The 23557-nt window shown below is 36.3% G+C and overlaps 2 protein-coding genes across 7 annotated transcripts in view; both read left to right on the top strand.

The window, feature by feature from the left end:
• FUT8 (fucosyltransferase 8) overlaps positions 1-23557 on the top strand; it is a 429531-nt gene that overhangs the window by 125490 nt on the left and 280484 nt on the right. The window contains exon 3 of one of the 6 annotated variants that reach the window (XM_053602553.1): positions 14413-14559. The exons of the other annotated variants lie outside the window; for them this stretch is intronic. The gene's annotated coding sequence lies outside the window, so the exon portion shown is untranslated. The remainder of the gene's footprint in view (positions 1-14412; positions 14560-23557) is intronic. 6 annotated transcript variants of the gene reach the window in all.
• On the top strand, positions 2661-2820 carry LOC128594045 (phorbol-12-myristate-13-acetate-induced protein 1-like). The gene has a single exon (XM_053602556.1). It carries the CDS (start codon positions 2661-2663, stop codon positions 2817-2819), a length of 159 nt encoding a protein of 52 aa, XP_053458531.1. The 3' UTR covers position 2820.

A 23557-nucleotide genomic window follows, 5' to 3' on the forward strand; every position in this document is an offset into this window, starting at 1 on the left:
AATGTCTCTATTGCCCAAAGCAATCTACAGATTTAGTGCAATCCCCATTAAAATATCAACACTATACTTTGAGAAACTTAAAAAAAAAAATAGTTCTTTGTTCTGTATGGAATGAGAAAAAGCCCCATATAGCTAAGGCAATTCTTAGAGTATCAGACTTCAAGTTATATTACAAATTCACAGTGATAAGCCAAGTGCGATGGCTCATTCCTGTAATCCCAGCACTTGAGAGGCTTATGTAGGTGATTACCTGAACTCATGAGTTGGAGACAGCCTGTACAAGAGCAAGACCCTGTCTCTAAAAACAACAACAACAAATAAAAACGCCAGGCATTATGGTGGGCACCTGTAGTCCCAGCTACTTGGGAGGCCGAGGCAAGAGAATTTGTGAGCTGTGACTGCCGTGAAAGTGAGATTCTGTCTTAAAACAATAACAACAACAAAAACGAGTTCACAGTGATCAAAACAGCATGGTATTGTCATAAAAATTGAGACATAGATCTATGGAACAGAATAGAAAACCTAGAGATGAAACCAGCCTCTTATTGCTATCTGGTCTTCGATAAACCAAACAAAAGCTTCCACTGGGGAAAAGAATCCCTAGTCAACAAATAATGCTGGGAGAATTGGGTAACCAATGTAAAAGATTGAAACTGGACCCACACCTCTTGCCACTTATGAAGATTGAATCAAGATGGATAGAAGATTTAAATCTCAGACATGAATAAACATCTTAGAAGAAAGTCTGGGAAAAATTCCCGATGATACTGGCCTGGGGAAAGATTTTATGAAGAAGAACGACTCCGTTGGCAATTGAAACAACAACAAAAATAAATACATGGGACTTAATTAAGCTGAAAAGGTTCTGCACAGCTAAGAACACAACAGTTAAAGCAAATAGATAGCCTTCAGAATTTGAAATGATATTTGCATGTTACCAATCTGACCAAGGGTTCATAATTAGAATCTATAGAGAACTCAAATTAATCAACAAAAAAAGAGTAACGATCCCGTCTATCCCTGGGCAAGAGACATGAACAGAACCTTCTCTGAAAAAGAAAGATGAATGACCAGCAAACATGAAAAAAATGCTAATTGTCCCCAATCATTACAGAAATGCAAATCAAAACTATTTTGAGATCTCACCTAATCCTAGTGAGAATATCCCACATCACAGGGTCCAAAGCTGCAGATACTGGCATGGTTGTAGAGAGTAGGGAACACTTTACATTGTTAGTGGAATTGCAAACTAATACTGTCTCTTTGGAAAGAAGAATGGAGAATCCTCCAAGAACTCAAAATAGATCTTCCATTTGATCCTGCAATCGCATTACTAGGTATGTTACCCAGAAGAAAAAAAATCATTTCATCATAAGGACATCTGCACTAGATTGTTCATGGCAGCTCAGTTCACTGTGGCCAAGCTATGGAATCAACCCAAGTGTCCACTAACCCAGGAATGGATTAACAAGCTGTGGTATATGTATACTATGGAATATTATTCAGCCATAAAAAAGATGGAGACTTTACATCTTCTGTATTAACCTGAATAGAGTTGGAGAACATGCTCTTTAGTAAAGTGTCACAAGAATGGAAAAGCAAGCATCCAATGTATTCAATACTAATATGAAGCCAGTAGACAATGTAGTCCATGCCTACATAAGAGAAAAACTCAATTCAGTTTAAGTTGGTAAGAGGGGGAAGAAGGGAGGAGGGAAAGGGGAGGTAGGAGGGGTGAGGGTAGGAGGGAGGGGAATTGGTGTGCTCTCACTTAATGGGCACAATATAAGGGTATTATGGCACATCTCTTGGGTGTAGGACACAAATGTAACAAGGTCTCTACTTAACAAATGTAAACGTTATAACCTAATTGTACCTTTACATTAATCTGTAATAAAAAATAATTTAAAAATTAAATTAAAGCAACGTAAAACTTATCATTTCACTGTTTTTAAGTATATAGTTCAGGAGTGTTGAGTATATATACATTTTTATTCAAACCATCACCACCATCCATTCACAGAACTTTTTTTTTCTTTCCTCACTATGTCTCCCTCAGTAGAGTGCTGTGGTGTCACAGCTCACAGCAATCTTCAACTCTTGGGCTTAAGTGATTCTCTTGCCTCAACCTCCCAAGTAGCTGGGACTACAGGTGCCTGCCACAACGCCCAGCTATTTTATTTATTTATTTATTTATTTTTTTGTTGTTGTAGTTGTCGTTTGGCTGGCCCGGGCTGGGTTCGAACCTGCAGGTCCTAGTGTATGTGGCTGGTGCTCTAGTTGCTGAGCTACAGGCAACAAGCCCACAGAATATTTTCTGGAACTTTTTTTTTTTTTTTTGCAGTTTTTAGCCAGGGCTGGGTATGAGCCTGCCACCTCCAGCATGTGGGGCCGGAGCCCTACTCCTTTGAGCCACAGGCGCCGCCCCCCACAGAATATTTTCAGCTTGTATAACTAAAACTCTCTCCCTGGGGACCTCAGAGGTTCCCGGCACAACTGTGCTTGTTTGGCAGCTCCGTGCTTCTCGTTTTTCCCGTACCGCCACCCGGTCCCGCCGGGCTGCCCGCGCGCACTTTGCATTCTGCTGACGCCTGAGGTGCTCGGGCTGGCAGATTGAGACCCTGGGATCCGCAGCAGCGTTCGCAGCGGCACTTGCGGAGATGGCCGGGAAGAAGGCGCGTAAGAACGCGCAACCGAGCCCCACGCGGACTGAGCTGGAAGAGGAGTGTGCTGCTCAGCTCAGGAGACTGGGAGACAAACTGAATTTCCGGCAGAAACTTCTGAATCTGATACCCAAATTCTTCTGCTCAGGAACCTGACTGTAACAAAAACTTGTGCATAAGGGACTCCTTCGAAAGGGAAGTTTCCCACAATAGGTGCAAGTGGTACAAATTTCATAAATTCGAAGAGAGGTCTCATTGCATGTAATTGAGAGGAGTGAGAAGGAGCATTCACTTGCTTGTGGACGCCCTTGAGAAGTGAAGATGGAATACCTCACAAGAATTTCTGTTGGGGGGTTTCATATGTCATTTTTGGGGATGTGAGAACATTGTAAAACTACTTTGTTTATTTGAAAACAACACTTTTTAGTTAGAGAATTATTCTGTTATTTTGCTGAAGGTCATTGCCCAGCCTGGAATAAAAGGAGTTGAAAATAAGATTAAGGCTGAAAGAAATAGTTCAGTGTTGGTTTTTTTTTTTGTTTTTGTTTTGTTTTTTTACTTTTCAGTGCCAACTCCAGAGCACTGTATACTATTTAGTTTATATATATATAGTCTTGTTAAAAGGACAAATTTCGTTCGGAGAACACTGAATGTTATTGAATGTTGATTGCATAGGTCACTACATAATGTAAAATAAGTTAATTTGTTTTGATTCAAATTGTATTGATTCTGTTCAGATGACTGTCATTAAATGTGTTCCGTGGGGTTAACTGGAAAGTGTGGAAAACTGGAAAATAACTTTGAAAAAATTGGGTTTTATAGGAGGATTACTTGGTGCCAGTTAAGTCTTGCACATTGAACATAAAATGAGAAAAGAGGATTTGGTATAACTAGGGAAAATGAAAAAAATACAATTTGACTTTTCAACTGATGCAGTTAAAAGGCCAGTACTCATTCTAAAGATGTTCCTAAAAACTAAAATACTAATCAGTGTGTATCCTATGAAAAGCGATCTTTTAAAAGAAATAACATTTTCATAATTAGAATATACTTTGATTTAAAAAGGGACAGATATTTCTTATTCACAATTAAAATCCCATATAGACATACATGAAAATAATGACATGATTGAATTTCAGCAGAAGTAACTATTTATTTTATCTATTTATAATCAAAATATTGTTTCATTTGAAGGTGTGTGTTACAGTTCCATTTTTGAGTTCTAAGACAAGGATTTTATAACTACTTGAATTTTTACAGTAAAAATAATATAGGGTATAGTCACTTTTATGAAAACTTACCTCACATTTGTTTTTCTCAGTATTACTTAAGGCTGTTTAGTTGGAAAGATGTTTTTTTCTGCCAAGAGGTAGATATTTCGCCATATGGGTGTTTTTTGGTCTATTTAAATGTATGTACACATATGAAAATTGGTATGTTGTCACTATAAAACTATTAAAAGTTATCACCATTCAAAAAAAAATAAATAAAACTCTCTCCCTGTTAAACAATTAACTTCTCAATTTCCCCTCCCCCCAGGCTCTGACAACTACCCTCTACTTCCTTTTCTTTTCTTTTTCTTTTTTGAGACAAAGTCTCACTCTGTCATCCTGAGTAGAGTGCTGGGGTGTCTTCATAGCTCAAGTGGACTCAAGTGATCCTCTTGCCTCAACCTCCCAATTTGCTGGGACTACACGCACCTGCCACAATGCCTGTCTAATTTATTTTTAGTAGAGATAGGGTCTCCCTACCCACCTTGGCCTCCGAGGGTGCTAGGATTATAGGCATGAGCCATGGTACCTGGCCTTGTACTTAACAGTTTCTAAGACTTCTAGATATTTTTCACACTCACTTATTTCACTTAATGTAGTGTCTTTAAGTTTAATTCATGTTTTATAATATTGGATTATATTATACACATACAAATAAAACAATAAAAATTCTAACCTTTTTCTTTCCTTTTTTCAAGGCTTAATATAATTCCATTATATATTTAAAAAATAATATTCCATTATATATATATGCCTCATTTTGTTTATCTGTTCATTTGTCAGTGGACACTTGGGTTTCCTCTACCTTTTGGCTATTATCAAAAATGCTCCTGTGAATACAGGTGTACAAGTATCTTTTCAAGACCCCACTTTTTTATTCTTTTGTTTATGTGCCCATAAGTTGAATTGTTGGATTACATGGTAATTCTATTTTTAATATTTTAGGAAACATCATACTATTTTTCACAGCATTTTACATTCCCATCAATACTGTACAGGTTTCTAATTTCTGTATATCATCAGCAATACTTGTTATTTTCTGTATTATTTTTTATAACTGTCTTAATCAGTGTGAAGTGGTATCTCACTGTGGTTTTTGATTTGCATTTCCCTAATGGTTAATGATATAGAGCATCTTTTTGAGTGCTTATTGACCATTTGTTTATCTTCTTTGGAAAAATGTCTATTGAGTCTTTTGCCCATTTTTGAATCAGGTTGCCCTTCTAGTTACTTAGTTTTAGGAAATAGAATTGGGAAGTTTAATATCAAGAATGATTGGGTTGGCAAGGTGGCTCATGCCTGTAATCCTAGCGAGGAGGATTTGGGAGGGCGAGGAGGGTGGATTGCTTGAGCTCATGAGTTCGTGACCAGCCTGAACAAAAGTGAGACCCCCGTCTCTACTAAAAATAGAAAAACTGAGGCAGAGAAGATCACTTGAGCCTGAGTTGGAGGTTGCTTTGAGCTATGACACCATGGCACTCTACCCAGTCTCAAAAACAAACAAACAAAAAGAATTATTAACTATGACAAAAGAATAAGTATAAGATATGAGTAAACTTTATTTTACCCTAGGACCGAGGGATAGTGCTCTCACAAAGGGATTCAGACCTCATTGGAGATGTGGTTCAGTCCTCGGGATAGCAGAGAAGTTTGTGGTTTGGACAGGTTTGAGATGGTCTGAAGTTGCTGGGCAAGCATAGTCAGTTCATTAGAGTAAAAATGTAGTAGCAGGACATCAACACCTTGTGGCATGTGTGTGTAGTAGGAGTCCAGGTGCAACAGGATATTCAGTGGGCTGCTTGGGGTGCTCACAGAAAATGAGGCAGATCAGTGTGTGTCTCTGTGGGCCACAAACAAATGTGCTTAGTCTAAATGAGGACTAGTCTCTCCCTCTCATCCTTATTTGTAAGGAGAGAGAATTTAAGCACTGTTGTTGACATTGAGAGTACACAGGAGCTTCAAAGTGCCTAAGAGGTCTGGTTTTCACATCAAGAGGGTTGTGGACAGTTTATTGCCAGACCAAGACTGCAGAGTTGCAAAGGGGGACTGTGTTTTCTCCAAGGGGCTGGGACAGCATTCTGTCACATTCAAAGCTCCTTACCACCATGTCCCTGCAGGAAATTGTAGGAGAGCTTCCTTCTTCATTAGTGTTCCTTCATTGCCCTCTACTGAGAAAGTTTAAAATGGTGTTCATGTTAAAGGAGGAATATTTAAAGAAATGTTGTTTATTATGCAGCGTATATTGAAGGACACATTTAAAGCTGATGGGCAATAAATTGATTACTGACACATAGGGATATACCACAATTTGGTTTATTCATTCACTTGGTGATAGACATTTTGGGTTCTTTCTAGTTATTGGCTATTATAAGTAAAGTTGCCATCAATATTAATATAAAGTTTTTGTATAGGCATATGAACTCACTTCTCTGGGTAAAACCCAGGAGAGAAATGGTATGACTGGGTCCTACTGTAGATTATGTGTATCACTTTTAAGGAAATTGCTAAATAATTTTCCAAAGTAATTACACAGTTTTTCATTGTTGCCCAATAATACCCTACAAATATTTGGTATAGTTATTCTCTTTAATTTTAGCCATTATAATAAATACATAGTGGTATCTCCTTGTGGTTTTAATTTGTATTTCTCTAACAACTAATGATACTGAAAATCATTTCATGTGTTTATTATTTGTGTATATTCTTTCTTTAAATGTCTGTTTAAATCTTCTACTTACTGTTATTTTAATTGAGTTTTAAGACATCTTTGTGTATTACTGATAAAAGTAATTTATCAGATAATGTGCTTTATAGGGCACCCCCTCAACCCGGACTATGGCTTTTGTCTTTCATTCTCTTCACAGTATCTTTTGAAGAGCACATATTTTTACATATTTTTTATTTATTTATTTTATTTTATTATTATTTTTTTCTTTTTTAAAAATAGAGATGGTGGTGGTGCCTGTGGGTCAGTGGGTAGGGTGCCGGCCTTAAGCCCAAGAGTTTGAGGTTGCTGTGAGCTCTGATGCTACGGCACTCTACCCAGGAAAAACAGCTTGAGACTCTGTATCCAAAAAAAAAAAAAAAAAAAATTAATGGTTCTGGAAAGTCTCTTTGCTCCTTGCCTTCTTTGCACTGTGTTTTGGATCCTCCTATATAGGGTCTCTGTAGTAGAGGTAACAGTAATACATGATAATGAGAAGCTTCCAAGTATACATATAGCTGGAAGGGAGATTTGAAAAAAAGGTTGTAGTAGCTACTAATGTTTTTTTAGTCGATGACACACGTTCAACTTAAATTGCAATTGACTTTTTTTTTTTCATTTCACCTCATTCTTCTAGTAGAAATTAAGTGAGATCATTTTTGATAGTTGCCTTGCAAGCTTTGGTATGTGCACCCAACCTTCAAAAGCCTGCCAGTGCTTTTCAGGGAGCTCAGCTGAAAGGATCAGCTCTTTTCTTGTATCTTTTTAATGCACTGACAGCTGCTGCTTAATACTGTCTATTCTTGAATTTGGTGAGTTGAATTTAGTGGATTGTCAGTGTCCTGTTGTGATTTCTTTGCCTTTATGAATTACTTTTGACTACAGGTGAGCCAGTCTCCTATAAATATAAGCTATGTTTTTAAACTAAATTATCTTTATCCTTTTTGAATATGGAAATCCTCTTATTATTTGCTAGTTTGCCTCTTCCTGGCTCCCTTTGTTCCTCTTGTAATGCTTACTTAGCTTTTAATTTAAATGCCCTCAGTGTTGGTTAGCATCCATGGAAGACATAGGCCTATTCGGATGTTAGGAAAGTATGAATATTTGTTCACCATGTTTAGTGACCTAAATATGCCTAACATGTAAATTTCTACATAAATACCAAAGAAAGAAATTCAAACAATCTACTTACTTTTCAAAAAATAAAAATAAAAAATACAAAATCAACTCCCAAACCCAAGTAAGCTGTAACATTTTCTTGCATTTATATAATTTTTATTTATTAGTTGCAGGGCAAAAATAATAGAATATTAATTATATAGTCACAAAAGGCTTTTAACTATGAAGTCTTCCTGTCAAACCTACTCACTAAACCTTTTGATTATTATTTTTAAAAAAGTAGTTCCAAGAAAAGTTTCAGAACAGCTGTCATTACAGCTGCAGATTTAGTCAAAATAGGGGGTTTAAAAAGCTCTTTATTCCCCTTTCGTATCTCTTTCCCCTAACCCAAGTAATCCAAATTTAGTTGTTAAAGTTTTGATGATCTTAGGATTCCTGAAACTGGAGTGCCATATGTGTAACTGTATACACATGCGATGAATACATGTGACCTTTTTTTAAGGTTCTCAAACTTTTGGTTCTTCTGTTCTTTATGCTCAGCTAAATGATTTTTTTTTTTTTTTTTTTGTAGAGACAGAGTTTCACTTTATTGCCCTCGGTAGAGTGCCGTGGCGTCACACAGCTCACAGCAACCTCCAACTCCTGGGCTTAGGCGATTCTCCTGCCTCAGCCTCCCGAGTAGCTGGGACTACAGGCGCCCGCCATAACGCCCGGCTATTTTTTGGTTGCAGTTTGGCGGGGGCTGGGTTTGAACCTGCCACCCTTGGTATATGGGGCCGACGCCCTGCTCACTGAGCCACAGGCGCCGCCCAGCTAAATGATTTTTGTCAGACTGTATTTGCATTGAATTTTATAGGTAAACATATTTTCCAGACACAGTATAGTGATTTTTATCACAAGGCCCAGGCAATTGCAAAAACTACTTAGAGGAATAATACTTTTAAATCTAAATTTGAACTAATGTTGATGTTATTACAAATTAACTGGAAATATTTGCAAAAGCTAATAATCTATGTTTTTAAAAATATTTTTTTAAATTTTGCTGTAATAGAAATTGACTTTAACCTCATCGCAGAATAAATTTGGCAAATCTTTTAATTTTTGGAGCAAAATCTGTTATAATAAAAGTAAAATACACATTCATGTCGGGTGGCCCTCTCCTGTAGGTTTTATGATCTAGGGCTTATGATCTAGAGTGGATGGCATTCTAATGTCTGGTTTTCAGTTCATCAGTCAGGAATTGTATGTAACAGTATGGAGGATTGTAGCAAAGAGCAAGGTTTGGGGTCAATTTTTGCTTTCCCAATTCATTGCCATTTCTTTTGCAGATGCTTGTTATGCTGAATATCAGTTATGGCATATAACCTAATAGATTCTAGTAACAGTGTTACCTACTCAGAATCTGGTTCAGAGTTTATAGTGACTTGTTGAATCACACACACATAGGGAAACTTAAAAGCCACCAGTTTAACACTGCAGTTAGGAGACCGAGTAAAAGTTGCCTGTATTTTCATTAGCACCATGTTCATAGTTATAAGGGTACAAAGCTGTACAAAGCTGTACAGAATATTAAAATACAGTGGGTAGACAAGGTTTGAATACATGCATTAACATAATAAACCAACTATTAGAGAATATTTTAAATAAACTTGGATTTAAATCCCCAAACTCAGAATCTCTTTAGATCTTAAAGAAATTCTATAGATCTAGATCAACTTTCTTATTATTACCCATGAGGAAACATTCACAGAAAAGTGAATTACCTTAAATCATTAATTAAATAGGAGGTTTATAGGACATTCCAAATATGAGCTTAGGAATGACAACAGGTAGTTAACTTTGGTTTTATATAATCTTGGGTCAGCTAATGTTGACTAATTGCTTAAAGTATTTTTATAGAGTAACTGCTGGTCTTTTTTTCATATGAGTCTAGTAGAAATACCAGCGGAATGTGGACTTGTACAACAAAAAGGTTATTTTTAGAGAGGGTAAAATTGAACAGAACCATTTCACAGAATATTGTTGAACTGAAATGAGTAATAAAATGAATTTATTAAAGGCAGAATAAAGAAACTGTAAAATTACATAACTTTTAAATCATGAATCAACTCATAGGTATGAAAGAACTGGGTAAAATTTGAAATGAATTATGTTAAGAAAAAAGAAGAAACTTAATAGAAAAAAACTTATAGGAAGGAAAGTAAAACTCCAAAACTTCAAAGGTAAGAAAAATGAAATGTATAAAACAAGTTAGTTATTTTTATTTAGGACTGCCATAGATTTAGCTCATTACTAAAAATTTATCATGGTCATCCATCATCTTTTGTCTTCCTCCCTTCCCCAGTGGTTCTCTCTTGAGAGAAGCTCTGGTGAAATGTGGTGTGAAGTTCTGCTTTTGTCACTGATCACCAGCGTCGTCTTGGACTAAAAAGTTGGCTTATTAAGACTTACAAAGAATGAATAATTTTGAATTGGTAACTTGGACTTTGGGCTTTAGTTACTTAGCAGCAAATTAGAGTATGTCTTTGCTGTGTTTGATTATACAATTGTTGGGACAATCAAATGAAAATCATGTGAAAGTGGTTTTTTCCAAATTATAAGTTCAATCCACCATGACAGATATTTGAATATCTAAAATATCAGATGAAGTATTGTAGACTTTAGAATTCAGGATGCTATGTGGTCCTTAAGAGAAGAGGATGTGAAACATAATGTAAATGTCTAAAATATATGGTAGAATACGAAAAGAGTAATGAGAAGTTCAGCTTACCTGTTAGACTTAGGCTATAGAGCAGAGGTTCTCAACCTGTGGGTTGAGACCCCTTTGGGGGTCAAACGACCCTTTCACAGGGGTCGCCTAAGACCGTCCTGCATATCAGATATTTACATTATGATTCATTACAGTAGCAAAATTACAGTTATGAAATAGCAATGAAAATAATTTTATGGTTGGGGGTCACCACAGCATGAGGAACTATATTGAAGGGTTGTGGCATTAGGAAGATTGAGAATCACTGCTATAGACCTACCCACCTGAATCTTCTCTAAAAGTTTGTGAAACTTGGTTTGCCACTAGTGACTAAGAAAGCATGTGTATGTAGGTATATCTTTTGCTACTTGAGCCCTTAGGTACTAGTGGACAGATTAACCTGGATTGCCATACAACGAAAGTCTAAATTTGGGCTTTCTATTAGGTTGCTTATAGGATTTTATTGAGTTTTTTTAGGTGTACAGGCATAGATCAATGGCTGAGCTAGATTGCTGCAAGGAATGCACAATTTTTATACTTGATAGGTATTGTCAATGGGATAGATTCTAGATCAACGGTTCTCAACCTGTGGGTCATGACCCACAGGAACTGTATTTAAAGGGCTATGGCATTAGGAAGGTTGAGAACCACTGTTCTAGATCTTAATATCTGAGTTTGAAACCTTGAAAGAGCATAAAAGATTATAGGGGAACTTTAGAAACACCTATTCCTATCATCTGTAAAGATACTTTTTGCAGGATCCCAGACTTAGCTTGACTACTTTTTATAATGAGGAATCTTTCTATTATGTGATTCAAACCACTTTCTTATGGGGTCTGATGTTTGCAGTTCTTTGTTTTTGTCAGCCCTGTGACCTCCCTCTCTGTGTGTTGTTCTGTATTCTTTACCTGTTATTAGATGTGCTGTAGACTGGATTGAGGAGAAACCTGCTGATGAGAAGCCAGGAAAAAAATAGAAAAATGATAGGTTTAGGTAGCATACCTAAAAAGGAAATAATGGTACTACTACTAATAGCTAATTTTTATTAGTATTAGAGTCCTAGGTACCAAACTAAATGCTTTTCTTATATTATCTCACAACATATAGATTTGATATTTTAACATTAGTTATCAATTAAGTGAAATATAATTTTAATATTAAATAATAATAGTATTTACTCTCTGTTACTGATAAAGAAACTGAGCTGTAATAATTTGCACAATGGGAGGCAGAGTTCACACTGGGCTATTTGATTCTAGAGGCCAAACCTTCTTAGAGATAACCTGGAGACTGCTTTGGAAGAAATTTTCTTTTCCCCTTTCTCTAAGTATGATAGTCATGAGAGATAAAAGTTAATATTTCAAGCCCAGTATTTTAGGTGGGAGGTGGAAGAGATAAAAGGTTATAAAATTTATGAAACATTTTAAGGGTGAATAAAGATATCAGAAAGGAAGGCACCTGGAAACTGATAAATGAATGTGATCTACTTTGCAATCAAGGGAAAAGGAAAATTTGGTTTGGCTGTTATAATGTCTAGATTTTATGATGCTGTATAAACATGGAAGTTTGATATGGAAATTGTTTAGCACCAATTTAGGATCATTCATTGATAGACCAGAGCTATCCAATAGAAATATAAGGTGAACTGCACACATAATTTTAATTTTTTTGGTAGCTACATTAAAAATAATAAAAAGAAACAGATGAATTTGGTTTTAATTATTTAATCTGTTATATTCAAAATATTATTTCAACACCTAATCAATATAAAAACATCAATGAGATATTTGACATTCTTCTGTTCATATGATGTCTTTGAAATCCAAGTGTTTTTTTTTTTTTTTTTTTGAGACAGAGTCTTACTTTGTCACCCTTGGCTGAGTGCTCTGGTATCATAGCTCACAGCAACCTCAAACCTTGGGCTCAAGCGATCCTCTTGCCACTGCCTCCTGAGTAGTTGGGACTATAGGCACCCACCACAAAGCCTGGCTATTTTTGGAGATGGAGTTTCACTCTCTTTCAGATTGGTCTGACTCCTGAACCTTTTTTTTTTTTTTTTTTGAGACAAAGTCTTGCTTTATCACCCAGGCTAGAGTGCTGTGGTGGTGTCATAGCTCACTGCATCTTCAAGCTCCTAGACTCAAGCAGTTCTCTTGCCTCAGACTTCTGAGTAGCTGAGAGTATAGGTTTGGGGCACCATATTCAGTTAATTTTCTGTTTTTTGGTAGAGACAGGGTCTTTCAAACTTTTTTTTTTTAAAACACACCCATTTTATTTTATTATTATTATTATTTTTGGGGGGGCAGTTTTGGCCTCAGCCAGGTTCGAACCTGCCACCTTGGTATATGGGGCTGGTGCCCTACCCACTGAGCCACAGGCACTGCTCTTTTCAAACTTAAAACTCAGATTCTCTCACCTCGGCCTCCCAGGGTGCTAGGATTATAGAGATGAGGCACTGCATGCACCTGGCCTCCTGAACCTTTCTTTATAGATCTTGTTTCCCATCCCTTCTCATCACTGGTATAATCTTCTTTGGACTGTACCTTAATTTCTCAACAGCTTCCTTAAAGTGTAGTAATCCAAACTAGATATAAAACTGCTTTCTTCTAAAGTTCTGTGATTTTTATTATTTATAGTAGAAAACTTATTTTAGACCTTTTTTGGCCTTTCCTTTGTTTTTAAAGGTTAAAATGTGTTTTCTACCATGGTAATTTCTTTTAGTATATTTGTTTTCTTAGGTTATGTTTCTTCTTTGTTCTTTTTCAACTGTACTTCTTGTATACATTTCCTATCTCGTACCTATTTTGAGGAGAGGCAGTAAGTATTTTTCATGGATTATGTTTTGGGAAAACTGTTTTCTGAAGTGACCAAGGTCATGTTGAATTTTATTCCATGTAGCCATGATAGATCATTTAGGATTACATCAGGAAAACAATTCATAATACTTCATACTAAGAAAATTTGACATAGCGAATGAGTCATATACATGTGTTAGAGAGCTTAAAAATCAAAGGGCTAAAAAAACAGAAGAGGAACAACGAGGTAACACAGAGATAGTATTTGCAGGAAGCAGCCACCGTCCATAGTCCTGGGGGAATCAGAGAATAACTTAAGAGTTTATTGCCCCGTAGAGTTGGGGTTTAAAACCTGTGGAAGGGGTATTGCCTGGTGCTCTTGACATTTCTGAGGAGAATTTCTGTGAGTCCCAGGAAAAGCTTGTGGCTGTCAGAACTGCTACTGCTGAAGTATAGGGCCTATGCTGGTTCAATGCTAATTAGAAAAAGTATGTATGGTGTTTTTCCACTAGTGCTGTTATTGACAGTGTGAGGAAGCTAGCTGGCAAAAGAGAAAAGTAGTTTTCAGCGTTACAGAAATAGGAGACGATTACTGAATAATCAGGCACATATAACCTCCACTTCTGGTTATATCATGGCATGGCATAGGCTTTTGATCTCTTGGTCTCTTTCCCATTAGTGGGACCCCTAAATTTTCTTAGTGCTGAGGGTTGGAAAGGAAAGAAATTGTTATTATTTTTTAAATTGTTCAGTTAACACAAGAAAGACTTGCTGTGAAATAACTCTGTCATAGCTTTTCTTGGAACCTTAGATTTAACCATTAGGTACAAATTCTTTGGCTCTTGATGGCTTTCTGTTTTTCAAGAACAGAAAACTTATTTAAAATGTAAAAAATTGTGGCAAGAGTAATGATGGTATAAACAGGTTAAAAATGGGCTGCCTATTACCCAAACAGTAGCCTGTAGTGGGAACCAATCTTTGAAAAAGATTATACCTTCTCTCTCATTCAGATATTTCCCTTCCTGCAGAGCTTCTTAAATTTTAATGTGTATATGGATCATTTGGAGATTTTGTTAAAATGCAGGTTCCAACTCAATATATTCTTGGATAGGACCTGAGATTCTACATTTCCAACAAGCTCCTTAAGGGAGGCTGAAGATGTTGGTTCCTCTACCAAACTTTCTTCTTCCTTCCCTGCTTTGAGAACCACTGGTTAGCCTTGGATCCATTGTTGTACACGACTTTGGATGGCCGAGTGGTGAGTGATCATAAAATTTTTTACAAGCCTACCTAACTGTCTAGAAATACTTCGAGCAATCTCAGTATATATATTTATAACTGTAAATTTATGCATGCAATTGTACATGCAGAGGCATGCCTGTCACTTGTAATTTTCCTGGGAAGTCTGAGGGAGGCTTTTTAATATTTGTGTATATGTTTACGGGAAACTGAGTAATGGGGGATTAGAAAGACTGGTTATTTTTTAATTAATCAATTTTTTTTTTTTTTTTAGAAAGTCTTATTCTCTCCTGGGTAGAGTGCTGTGGCATCATAGCTTGCAGCAACCTCAAACTCTTGTGTTAAAGACATTCTTTTGCTTCATCCTCCCAAGTAGCTGGGACGACAGGCATGTAGCACCACATCTGGCTAGTTTTTCTATTTTTAGTACAGATAGGATCTTGCCTCAGGCTGGTCTCAAACTCCCTAAGCTCAAGCAATCCACCTACTTTGTCCTACCAGAGTGCTAGGATTATAGGCGTGAGCCATTGTGCCTGGCCTAAGGTAGAGCAGTTAGCAAATTTATGGATTTGATAGCTTTTTCACTAAAGCCAATATTGTTCTTATTTATTGGTTGGGCAATTATGGATTTCAGAAAGTGTGTTTGGTTTGAATTTCATACTGATTGCATTTTTCTGCTTTTAACAGTTTTCATGAACTTAAACTTGTCATCAAAACATAGGGTGAGTAGGGTGCCGGCCCTATAAACCGAGGGTGGAGGGTTTGAACCCAGCCCCGGCCAAACTCTAACAAAAAATAGCTGGGCATTGTGGCGGGCACTGTAGTCCCAGCTACTCAGGAGGCTGAGGCAAGAGAATTGCCTAAGCCCAAGAGCTGCAGGTTGCTGTCAGCTGTGATGCCACGGAACTCTACCGAGGGTGATAAAGTGAGACTGTCTCTAAAAATAAATAAATAAATAAATAAATAAATAAATAAAATAGGGTCTTACTTTCAGCCAAATAAATGGCAGTCTTTCTTTTCCTTTTCTTTTTGGTGTCATAGCTGACAGCAACCTCAAACTCTAGGGCTCAAGTGATTCTCTTACCTCAGCCTCCCAAGAAGCTGGGATTACAGGCACCTGCTGCAATGCTCAGCTATTTTTAGATACAGGGTCTTGTGGCAATCTTGCTTAATGGAACTTTGAATAGAGCCAACTTTATTAACTTGTTAATTGTTCTTTACATTTGGATTTTTACTTTCCTAAGGCATACCTGCTCACACAAATGAAAAGTTAATTTTTTATTCTTTTTTCAGTTGCCATCCTTTAAAATCCTCCCTCTGTTCCTCCATTCCTTCCTGGATCTTTTCTTTCATCTTTACAGACCTAGATTTTGAAAGTTTCTAGATTTCGTTTGTCTGTGGATGCTTATGTAAATGTTAACCTTAAAGTTTTAATTCAGCCTATATGTAGACAGATAATTGTACTCTTAGCTAGGGTGAGAGAGTTAAAATCAAAGTTCAGAATTTAGGGAGTTACTATAAAAGGGTGGAAACAAAGCCCAATTTTAGGATCCTAAACAAAGCATTTTAATTGGCACATGGAGACCCTTGCATGAACACAAACGTCCATATTTGAATATTTTATAGAAGATAATCTGGCAAAATTACTGTTATTTTAATTTGCCAAGCTTGGCTGATTGCTGCAGTTTACTATTTGTTGAATTCAAGATGAAGAACTGTAAATAAGTTCTGATGTGGAATATGCTTTACATCCTTGAAGCTCTTTATAGATTCCCGCCTATTTTCCCTACCTACCTTCCATCCCCTTTTTAAACTGTGGGGCCTTTTTGTATTAGATAAACTTTCATGTTATCTTTTAGGGGAAAATATTAAAGTACAGTGCTAACTGAAAAGATTAAAAAAAACATTTTTCAAACCAAATCTATGAACAGTTAGTGATTAGGAATTGTTTAAATAGTTTTACTACAGTTTATTAGTCCAGCCTTCATTCAAGGAGCTGTTCTTGGATAATCAAACCTAGGAATATAGTATAACTTAATTGAATGGCTTTGTATGTGTTTCATGTTAACAACAAAGAAAATATGTATTTGTAGATAATTAACATTTCCCCTTTCTTTTATCTCATTTTGAACAAGTAATAATTTTAGTGACACAGATTTAAGAAATAATACCCTTCTTTGGAAATACCTGTGGTTTCATAAGCTTCTTACGTATTAATAGATATACTTTAAAATGTACATTATTTTGTAGAAATCTAATAATTATGTACCTAATAATTTCAAAAAATGAAAACTATTAATTTTAAAGTCAACTTATCTGTTAATGACTTTGTTCTGTTTGCTTTATGTTGGAAAACATTTGAGAGATTTTGCTGATGCAACATATGATAAAAAGAAATGGGAGTTTCTGGATCTGGTAATACTTTTTTAAATTAGTGCCCTAAGCCCTGCATGTTTTCCTGTCATGGAAGGTGCACTGTTTACCAGGGGTCCTCAAACTGTGGCCCGCCGGCCACATGAGGCGGTGTGATTGTATTTGTTCCCGTTTTGTTTTTTTACTTCAAAATAAGATATGTGCAGTATGCATAGGAATTTGTTCATAGTTTTTTTTTTTTTTTTTTAAACTATAGTCCGGCCCTCCAGCAGCCTGAAGGACAGTGAATTGGCCCCCTGGTTAGACATATACTCACTAAACTTACCAAATTCAGTTCAACTTCATGATCTTTTATCTTGAAAGTTGTTGAAGGTATCTGTTGTCTATGTTCTGTTTGCAAGAGTGCCCAAAGTGAGTAACTCTTTGTAGCAAAGAAAATCATCTGTTGTGACCTACATGAAGTGTAAAATCTGTACTGAGCTAGTAGTATCAGTTGATAGATCCAAAGTGATTGGATCAATAAGGAATATGTCTTCCTTTTGAAGTATTGCATAAAGTTGTTAAGACTAATTCATGCTACTGATCAGTTATGGTTCTCCTTGAAACAGGCTGTTCTTTGTACTTGGAAATGTTATCAGGGTCTAAGCATCCTACAACTTTGACAGTACATTCTTTCATAATTTCTTTCTTTTTTTTTTTTGTAGAGACAGAGTCTCACTGTACCGCTGTTGGGTAGAGTGCCGTGGCATCACACGGCTCACAGCAACCTCTAACTCTTGGGCTTACGCGATTCTCTTGCCTCAGCCTCCTGAGTAGCTGGGACTACAGGCGCCCGCCACAACGCCCGGCTATTTTTTGGTTGCAGTTTGGCCGGGGCTGGGTTTGAACCAGCCACCCTCGGCATATGGGGCTGGCGCCCTACTCACTGAGCCACAGGCGCTGCCCTCTTTCATAATTTCTACATCTCTGAATGGCTTCTTTTTTTTTTAACCAGTATATAAAACTATTTTCTTAGTTGTTTCAGTGGCATTATTTCCAGGTCTTATTGCTGTTTGAAAGAACTGTCTTTGCTTTTGATTTTCATCCTTTAATTTCTGCAATACAACCTTTTGTGCCTCTGCCTCTATTTTAAAATATTTGTAATCTTTACAAATGTTATAATGTTCATGAGCATTGAATTTCTTTAATGTTGATATTGTAGTATCACAAAGCAAGCAAATCATCTTCTCTTTAGCAGAAACAAGATAATATTGCAGTTCCCAATCCTTAGTAAAAAGTCTGTTTTCTTTCTTCAGCATTCTCTTGGTCTTCTTTGATGTGATGGCCTGTTAAGCAGACAGAATTAAAAAATACTGTCAAAAAAATACTGTTTCACAAATTCCACTTCAAATAGAAATACAGTGCACCATTGTCAAAAGCTGATAACAGATTGGCATATTTGACCCCCACTCCCACCCCAAACTGTCACCAACTAGCCTCATTCATGGTAGCACCAGTAGGTAGGGAAAATTAGAAATAATCATGAAGATATCAGCCATCAATTTAGCCCTTATAGCTTACTAATGTTCTAATTGTGCCTGTCAATCTGGGAGGATTATTTCATTGAAACTTATTCTTAGATATTTTAAATAAATTCATTTAAAAAATAAAAAGATAAAAGATCAATATTATGTAAATATTGATAATTATGTAAATTATCATATCAATTGATAATTATGTAAATGTTATCCTTAAAGTTTTAATTCAGCCTATATGTAGACAGTCTGGTGATAGAGCAAGACCTTGTTTCCGAACAAAAAAAAAGTGACAGAACCCTGTTTTTTTTTTAGTTGGTATCTCCCGAGAAGACACTGTATTTTTTATTGATGCAGTGTCACTATTTATGAAAAGTTTCTACTGAGACTACATGATTTCAGCTTTAGAGATGAAAAAGTGACTTTCTCAAAGCCATGTGACATTTTTTGAGAGAAAGGCTATATATATTCAGTTGTTCATTTGCTAGGCTATTTTGTGTCACATAGCCATTGTCATCTGAATAGTTTATTTTTAAATATATAACCACCTGACACAACTCAATTGTCCTAATTTTTTTTGTTGTTTCTGATGTTTTCATTTTTTTAATCTCTGACATAGTTGAATCGTTTTGTTGTTTATTACTTTAGCTAGAAACTGTATCAAGTCATAAGGGAAGCTTATTTATCCTACTCTGTGGCAGGATATCAAAATTTTTAATATTTCCTTAAGATGTTACCCTGTTGTTAGCTGAACTCCTAATTTTATAGTGGTTCACCATCTGTTCACTGTGTAAAGAGTTCAGAGATATCTTTTCTACTTAATGCATCACAGATATGTAAGTAATAATAATAAAATGTATATATATATAAAATGTATATGTATACACATACAATATAGGTGTTAATATGTTTCCTAGGATCTGACCCGATAGTCAGGCTAAGTTTGGAGGCTTATTTTCTTTCTTTCTTTCTTTTTTTTTTGTAGAGACAGAGTCTCACTGTACCGCCCTCGGGTAGAGTGCCGTGGCGTCACACGGCTCACAGCAACCTCTAACTCTTGGGCTTACGCGATTCTCTTGCCTCAGCCTCCCGAGCAGCTGGGACTACAGGCGCCTGCCACAACGCCCGGCTATTTTTTTGTTGGGGCTGGGTTTGAACCCGCCACCCTCGGCATATGGGGTCCGCGCCCTACTCACTGAGCCACAGGATTTTCAACAGTACTTTCAAAGTCCTGAAGATGAATTATATGGTATAGTTAACTGTAACTTTTAACTAGCATGGTTTTGGTGAAATATGTTAAAACTCAGTTGAATAAAATTTAAGCTAGTAAAATATAAAGTAATAAGCCATTTTTCAGGCAATTTGAAAAAAATTAGGTTTTTTTTCTTGCTGTAACAATATCAAGGAGCACTTTATCATGGACTAAGATTTTCCAAGTAAAATAAATTTTGATAAAGGTTAATTCCATGGTGATGGCACGTATTGGGAGTTTGCATCTAAATGTCTAATTTCATATAAAAATTAAGTTTTCTTCTTTTTTTTTTTTCTTTAGCTCAAAAAACTTAACAACTTGGATTTGTGTAGAAGGTGTGATTAATGCTATTTTAGGAATAAACAGCAGTAGGGATAACCAGTGATCTGTAGTACTTAGTGGTAGATTTTTTTGGAAGCCCTTATGGGCATTTAATATTTAGGTACTGATTTTAGAAATATTTTAATTCATTGTTTCAGAAATAAAGGATGAAGTGTATTATTTAACTGTTTGCATTTTGGCATTATTTATAGTGTAAACACTGCATTAATAATATTTTAGGTAATTTATGTGCCAATGAAACAAATTTATTTATTTATTTATTTTTTATTTTTTTTTTAATTTCTTTTTTTTTTATTAAATCATAACTGTATACAATGATATGATTATGGGGCATCATACACTCACTTCATAAACCATTTGACACATTTTTATCACAGTGGTTAACATAGCCTTTCCGGCGTTATCTCAGTTACTGTGCCAAAACATTTACATTCTACATTTACCAAGTTTCGCAAATACCCCTGTAATATGCACCACAGGTGTGATCCCACCGATTCCCCTCCCTCTACCCACCCCCCACCTTTCCCACTTCCCCCTATTGTTAAGTTGTAGCTGGGTTATAGCTTTCATGTGAGAGTCCCAAATTAGTTTCATAGTAGGGCTGTGTACATTGGGTATTTTTTCTTCCATTCTTGGGATACTTTACTAAGAAGAATATGTTCCAGCTCCATCCATGTAAACATGAAAGAGGTAAAGTCTCCATCTTTCTTTAAGGCTGCATAGTATTCCATGGTATACATATACCACAATTTATTAATCCATTCGTGGATCGATGGGCACTTGGGCTTTTTCCATGACTTAGCTATTATGAATTGGGCTGCAATAAAGATTCTGGTACAAATATCTTTGTTATGTTGTGATTTTTGGTCTTCTGGGTATATGCCCATCAGAGGAATTACAGGATTGAATGGCAGATCTATTTTTAGATCTCTGAGTGTTCTCCATATATCTTTCCAAAAGGAATGTATTAATTTGCATTCCCACCAGCAGTGCAGAAGTGTTCCCTTTTCTCCGCATCCACGCCAACATCTCTGGTCTTGAGATTTTGTGATATAGGCTAGTCTCATTGGAGTTAGATGATATCTCAAAGTAGTTTTGATTTGCATTTCTCTGATGATTAAAGATGATGAGCATTTTTTGATATGTCTGAAGGCCGTGCGCCTGTCTTCTTCAGAGAAGTTTCTCTTCAAATCCCTTGCCCAGCCTGCAATGGGATCCCTTGTTTTTTTCTTGCTGATGCGTTTGAGTTCTCTGTGGATTCTGGTTATTAAACCTTTGTCAGAGTTATACCCTGCAAATATCTTCTCCCATTCTGAGGGCTGTCTGCTTGCTCTGCTTACTGTGTTCTTAGCTGTGCAGAAGCTTTTTAGTTTGATCAAGTCCCAGTAGTGTATTTTTGAAGCTGCTTCAATTGCCCGGGGGGTTCTCCTCATGAAATACTCACCCAGACCAATTTCTTCAAGGGTTTTCCCTGCATTCTCCTCTAGTATTTTTATAGTTTCATGTCTTAAGTTTAAATCTTTAATCCAATGAGAGTCTATCTTAGTTAATGGTGAAAGGTGTGGGTCCAATTTCAGTCTTCTACAGGTTGCCAGCCAGTTCACCCAGCACCACTTGTTAAATAGGGAATCTTTTCCCCACTGAATGTTTTTAATTGGCTTGTCAAAAATCAAATAGCGGTAAGTAGCTGGATTCATCTCTTGGTTCTCTATTCTATTCCAGATATCTACTTCTCTATTTTTGTGCCAATACCATGCTGTTTTGATCACTATCGATTTGTAGTAAAGTCTGAGGTCTGGTAGTGTGATTCCTCCTGTTTTGTTTTTATTTCTGAGTAATGTCTTGGCTATTCGAGGTTTTTTCTGATTCCATATAAAACGAAGTAATGTTTTTTCAAGATCTTTAAAATATGACAGTGGAGCTTTAATAGGGAGTGCGTTGAAATTATATATTGCTTTGGGTAGTATGGACATTTTGATAATGTTGATTCTTCCTAGCCATAAGCATGGTATGTTTTTCCATTTGTTAACATTTTCAGCTATTTCTTTTCTTAGAGTTTCATAGTTCTCTTTATAGAGATCTTTCACGTCTTTTGTTAGGTAAATTCCCAAATATTTCATCTTCTTTGGCACTACTGTGAATGGGATAGAGTCCTTAACTGCTTTTTCAATTTGACTGTTGTTGGTGTATATAAAGGCTACCGATTTATGGATGTTGATTTTGTAACCTGAGACGCTGCTGTATTCCTTGATCACTTCTAGGAGTTTTGTAGTAGAGTCCCTAGTGTTTTCCAGATACACAATCATATCATCTGCGAAGAGCGAGAGTTTGATCTCTTCTGACCCTATACGGATACCCTTGATCGCCTTTTCTTCCCTAATTGTGGTGGCTAAAACTTCCATTACAATGTTGAAAAGCAATGGAGACAATTGGCAGCCTTGTCTGGTTCCTGATCTGAGTGGAAATGATTCCAATTTAACTCCATTCAATATGATATTGGCTGTGGGTTTGCTGTAGATAGCCTCTATCAGTTTAAGAAAAGTCCCTTCTAGACCAATTTTCTTGAGTGTTCTGATCATGAAGGGATGCTGGATATTATCAAAAGCTTTTTCTGCATCAATTGAGAGAATCATATGGTCTTTGTTTTTTAATTTGTTTATGTGCTGAATTACATTTATAGATTTACGTATATTGAACCAGCCTTGAGACCCTGGGATAAAACCAACTTGGTCATGATGTATAATTTGTTTGATGTGTTGCTGGATTCTGTTTGTTAGGATCTTGTTGAATATTTTTGCATCTATATTCATTAGTGATATTGGTCTATAATTTTCTTTTCTTGTTGGGTCTTTTCCTGGTTTGGGGATCAGGGTGATGTTTGCTTCATAGAACGTGTTGGGTAGTCTTCCTTCTTTTTCTACATTTTGGAACAGGTTGAGTAATATAGGTACTAATTCCTCTTTAAAGGTTTGGTAGAATTCTGACGTGAAACCATCTGGTCCCGGGGTTTTCTTTTTAGGGAGGTTTTTGTATAGTTGATGCTATTTCTGAACTTGATATGGGTCTGTTCAACATTTCCACTTGATTCTGGTTAAGTCTTGGAAGGTGGCGTGCTTCCAAGTATCGGTCTATTTCCTTCAGATTTTCATATTTCTGAGAATAAAGTTTCTTGTAATATTCATTAAGGATTTTTTGGATTTCTGATGAGTCTGTGGTTATTTCGTCTTTGTTGTTTCTGATTGATGATATTAGAGATTTTACTCTTTTTTTCCTGATTAGGTTGGCCAGAGGTTTATCTATTTTATTGACCTTTTCAAAAAACCAGCTTTTTGATTTATTGATCTATTGTATTATTCTTTTGTTTTCAATTTCATTTAATTCTGCTCTAATTTTGGTTATTTCTTTTCTTCTACTGGGTTTGGGGTTGGAATGTTCTTCCTTTTCCAGTTGCATGAGATGTCCCATTAAGTTGTTAACTTCCTCTCTTTCCGTTCTCTTGAGGAAGGCTTGCAGTGCTATAAATTTCCCTCTTAGAA

The sequence above is a fragment of the Nycticebus coucang genome, chromosome 9 (genome assembly GCF_027406575.1).
Source record: "Nycticebus coucang isolate mNycCou1 chromosome 9, mNycCou1.pri, whole genome shotgun sequence".
Classification (NCBI taxonomy): domain Eukaryota; kingdom Metazoa; phylum Chordata; class Mammalia; order Primates; family Lorisidae; genus Nycticebus; species Nycticebus coucang.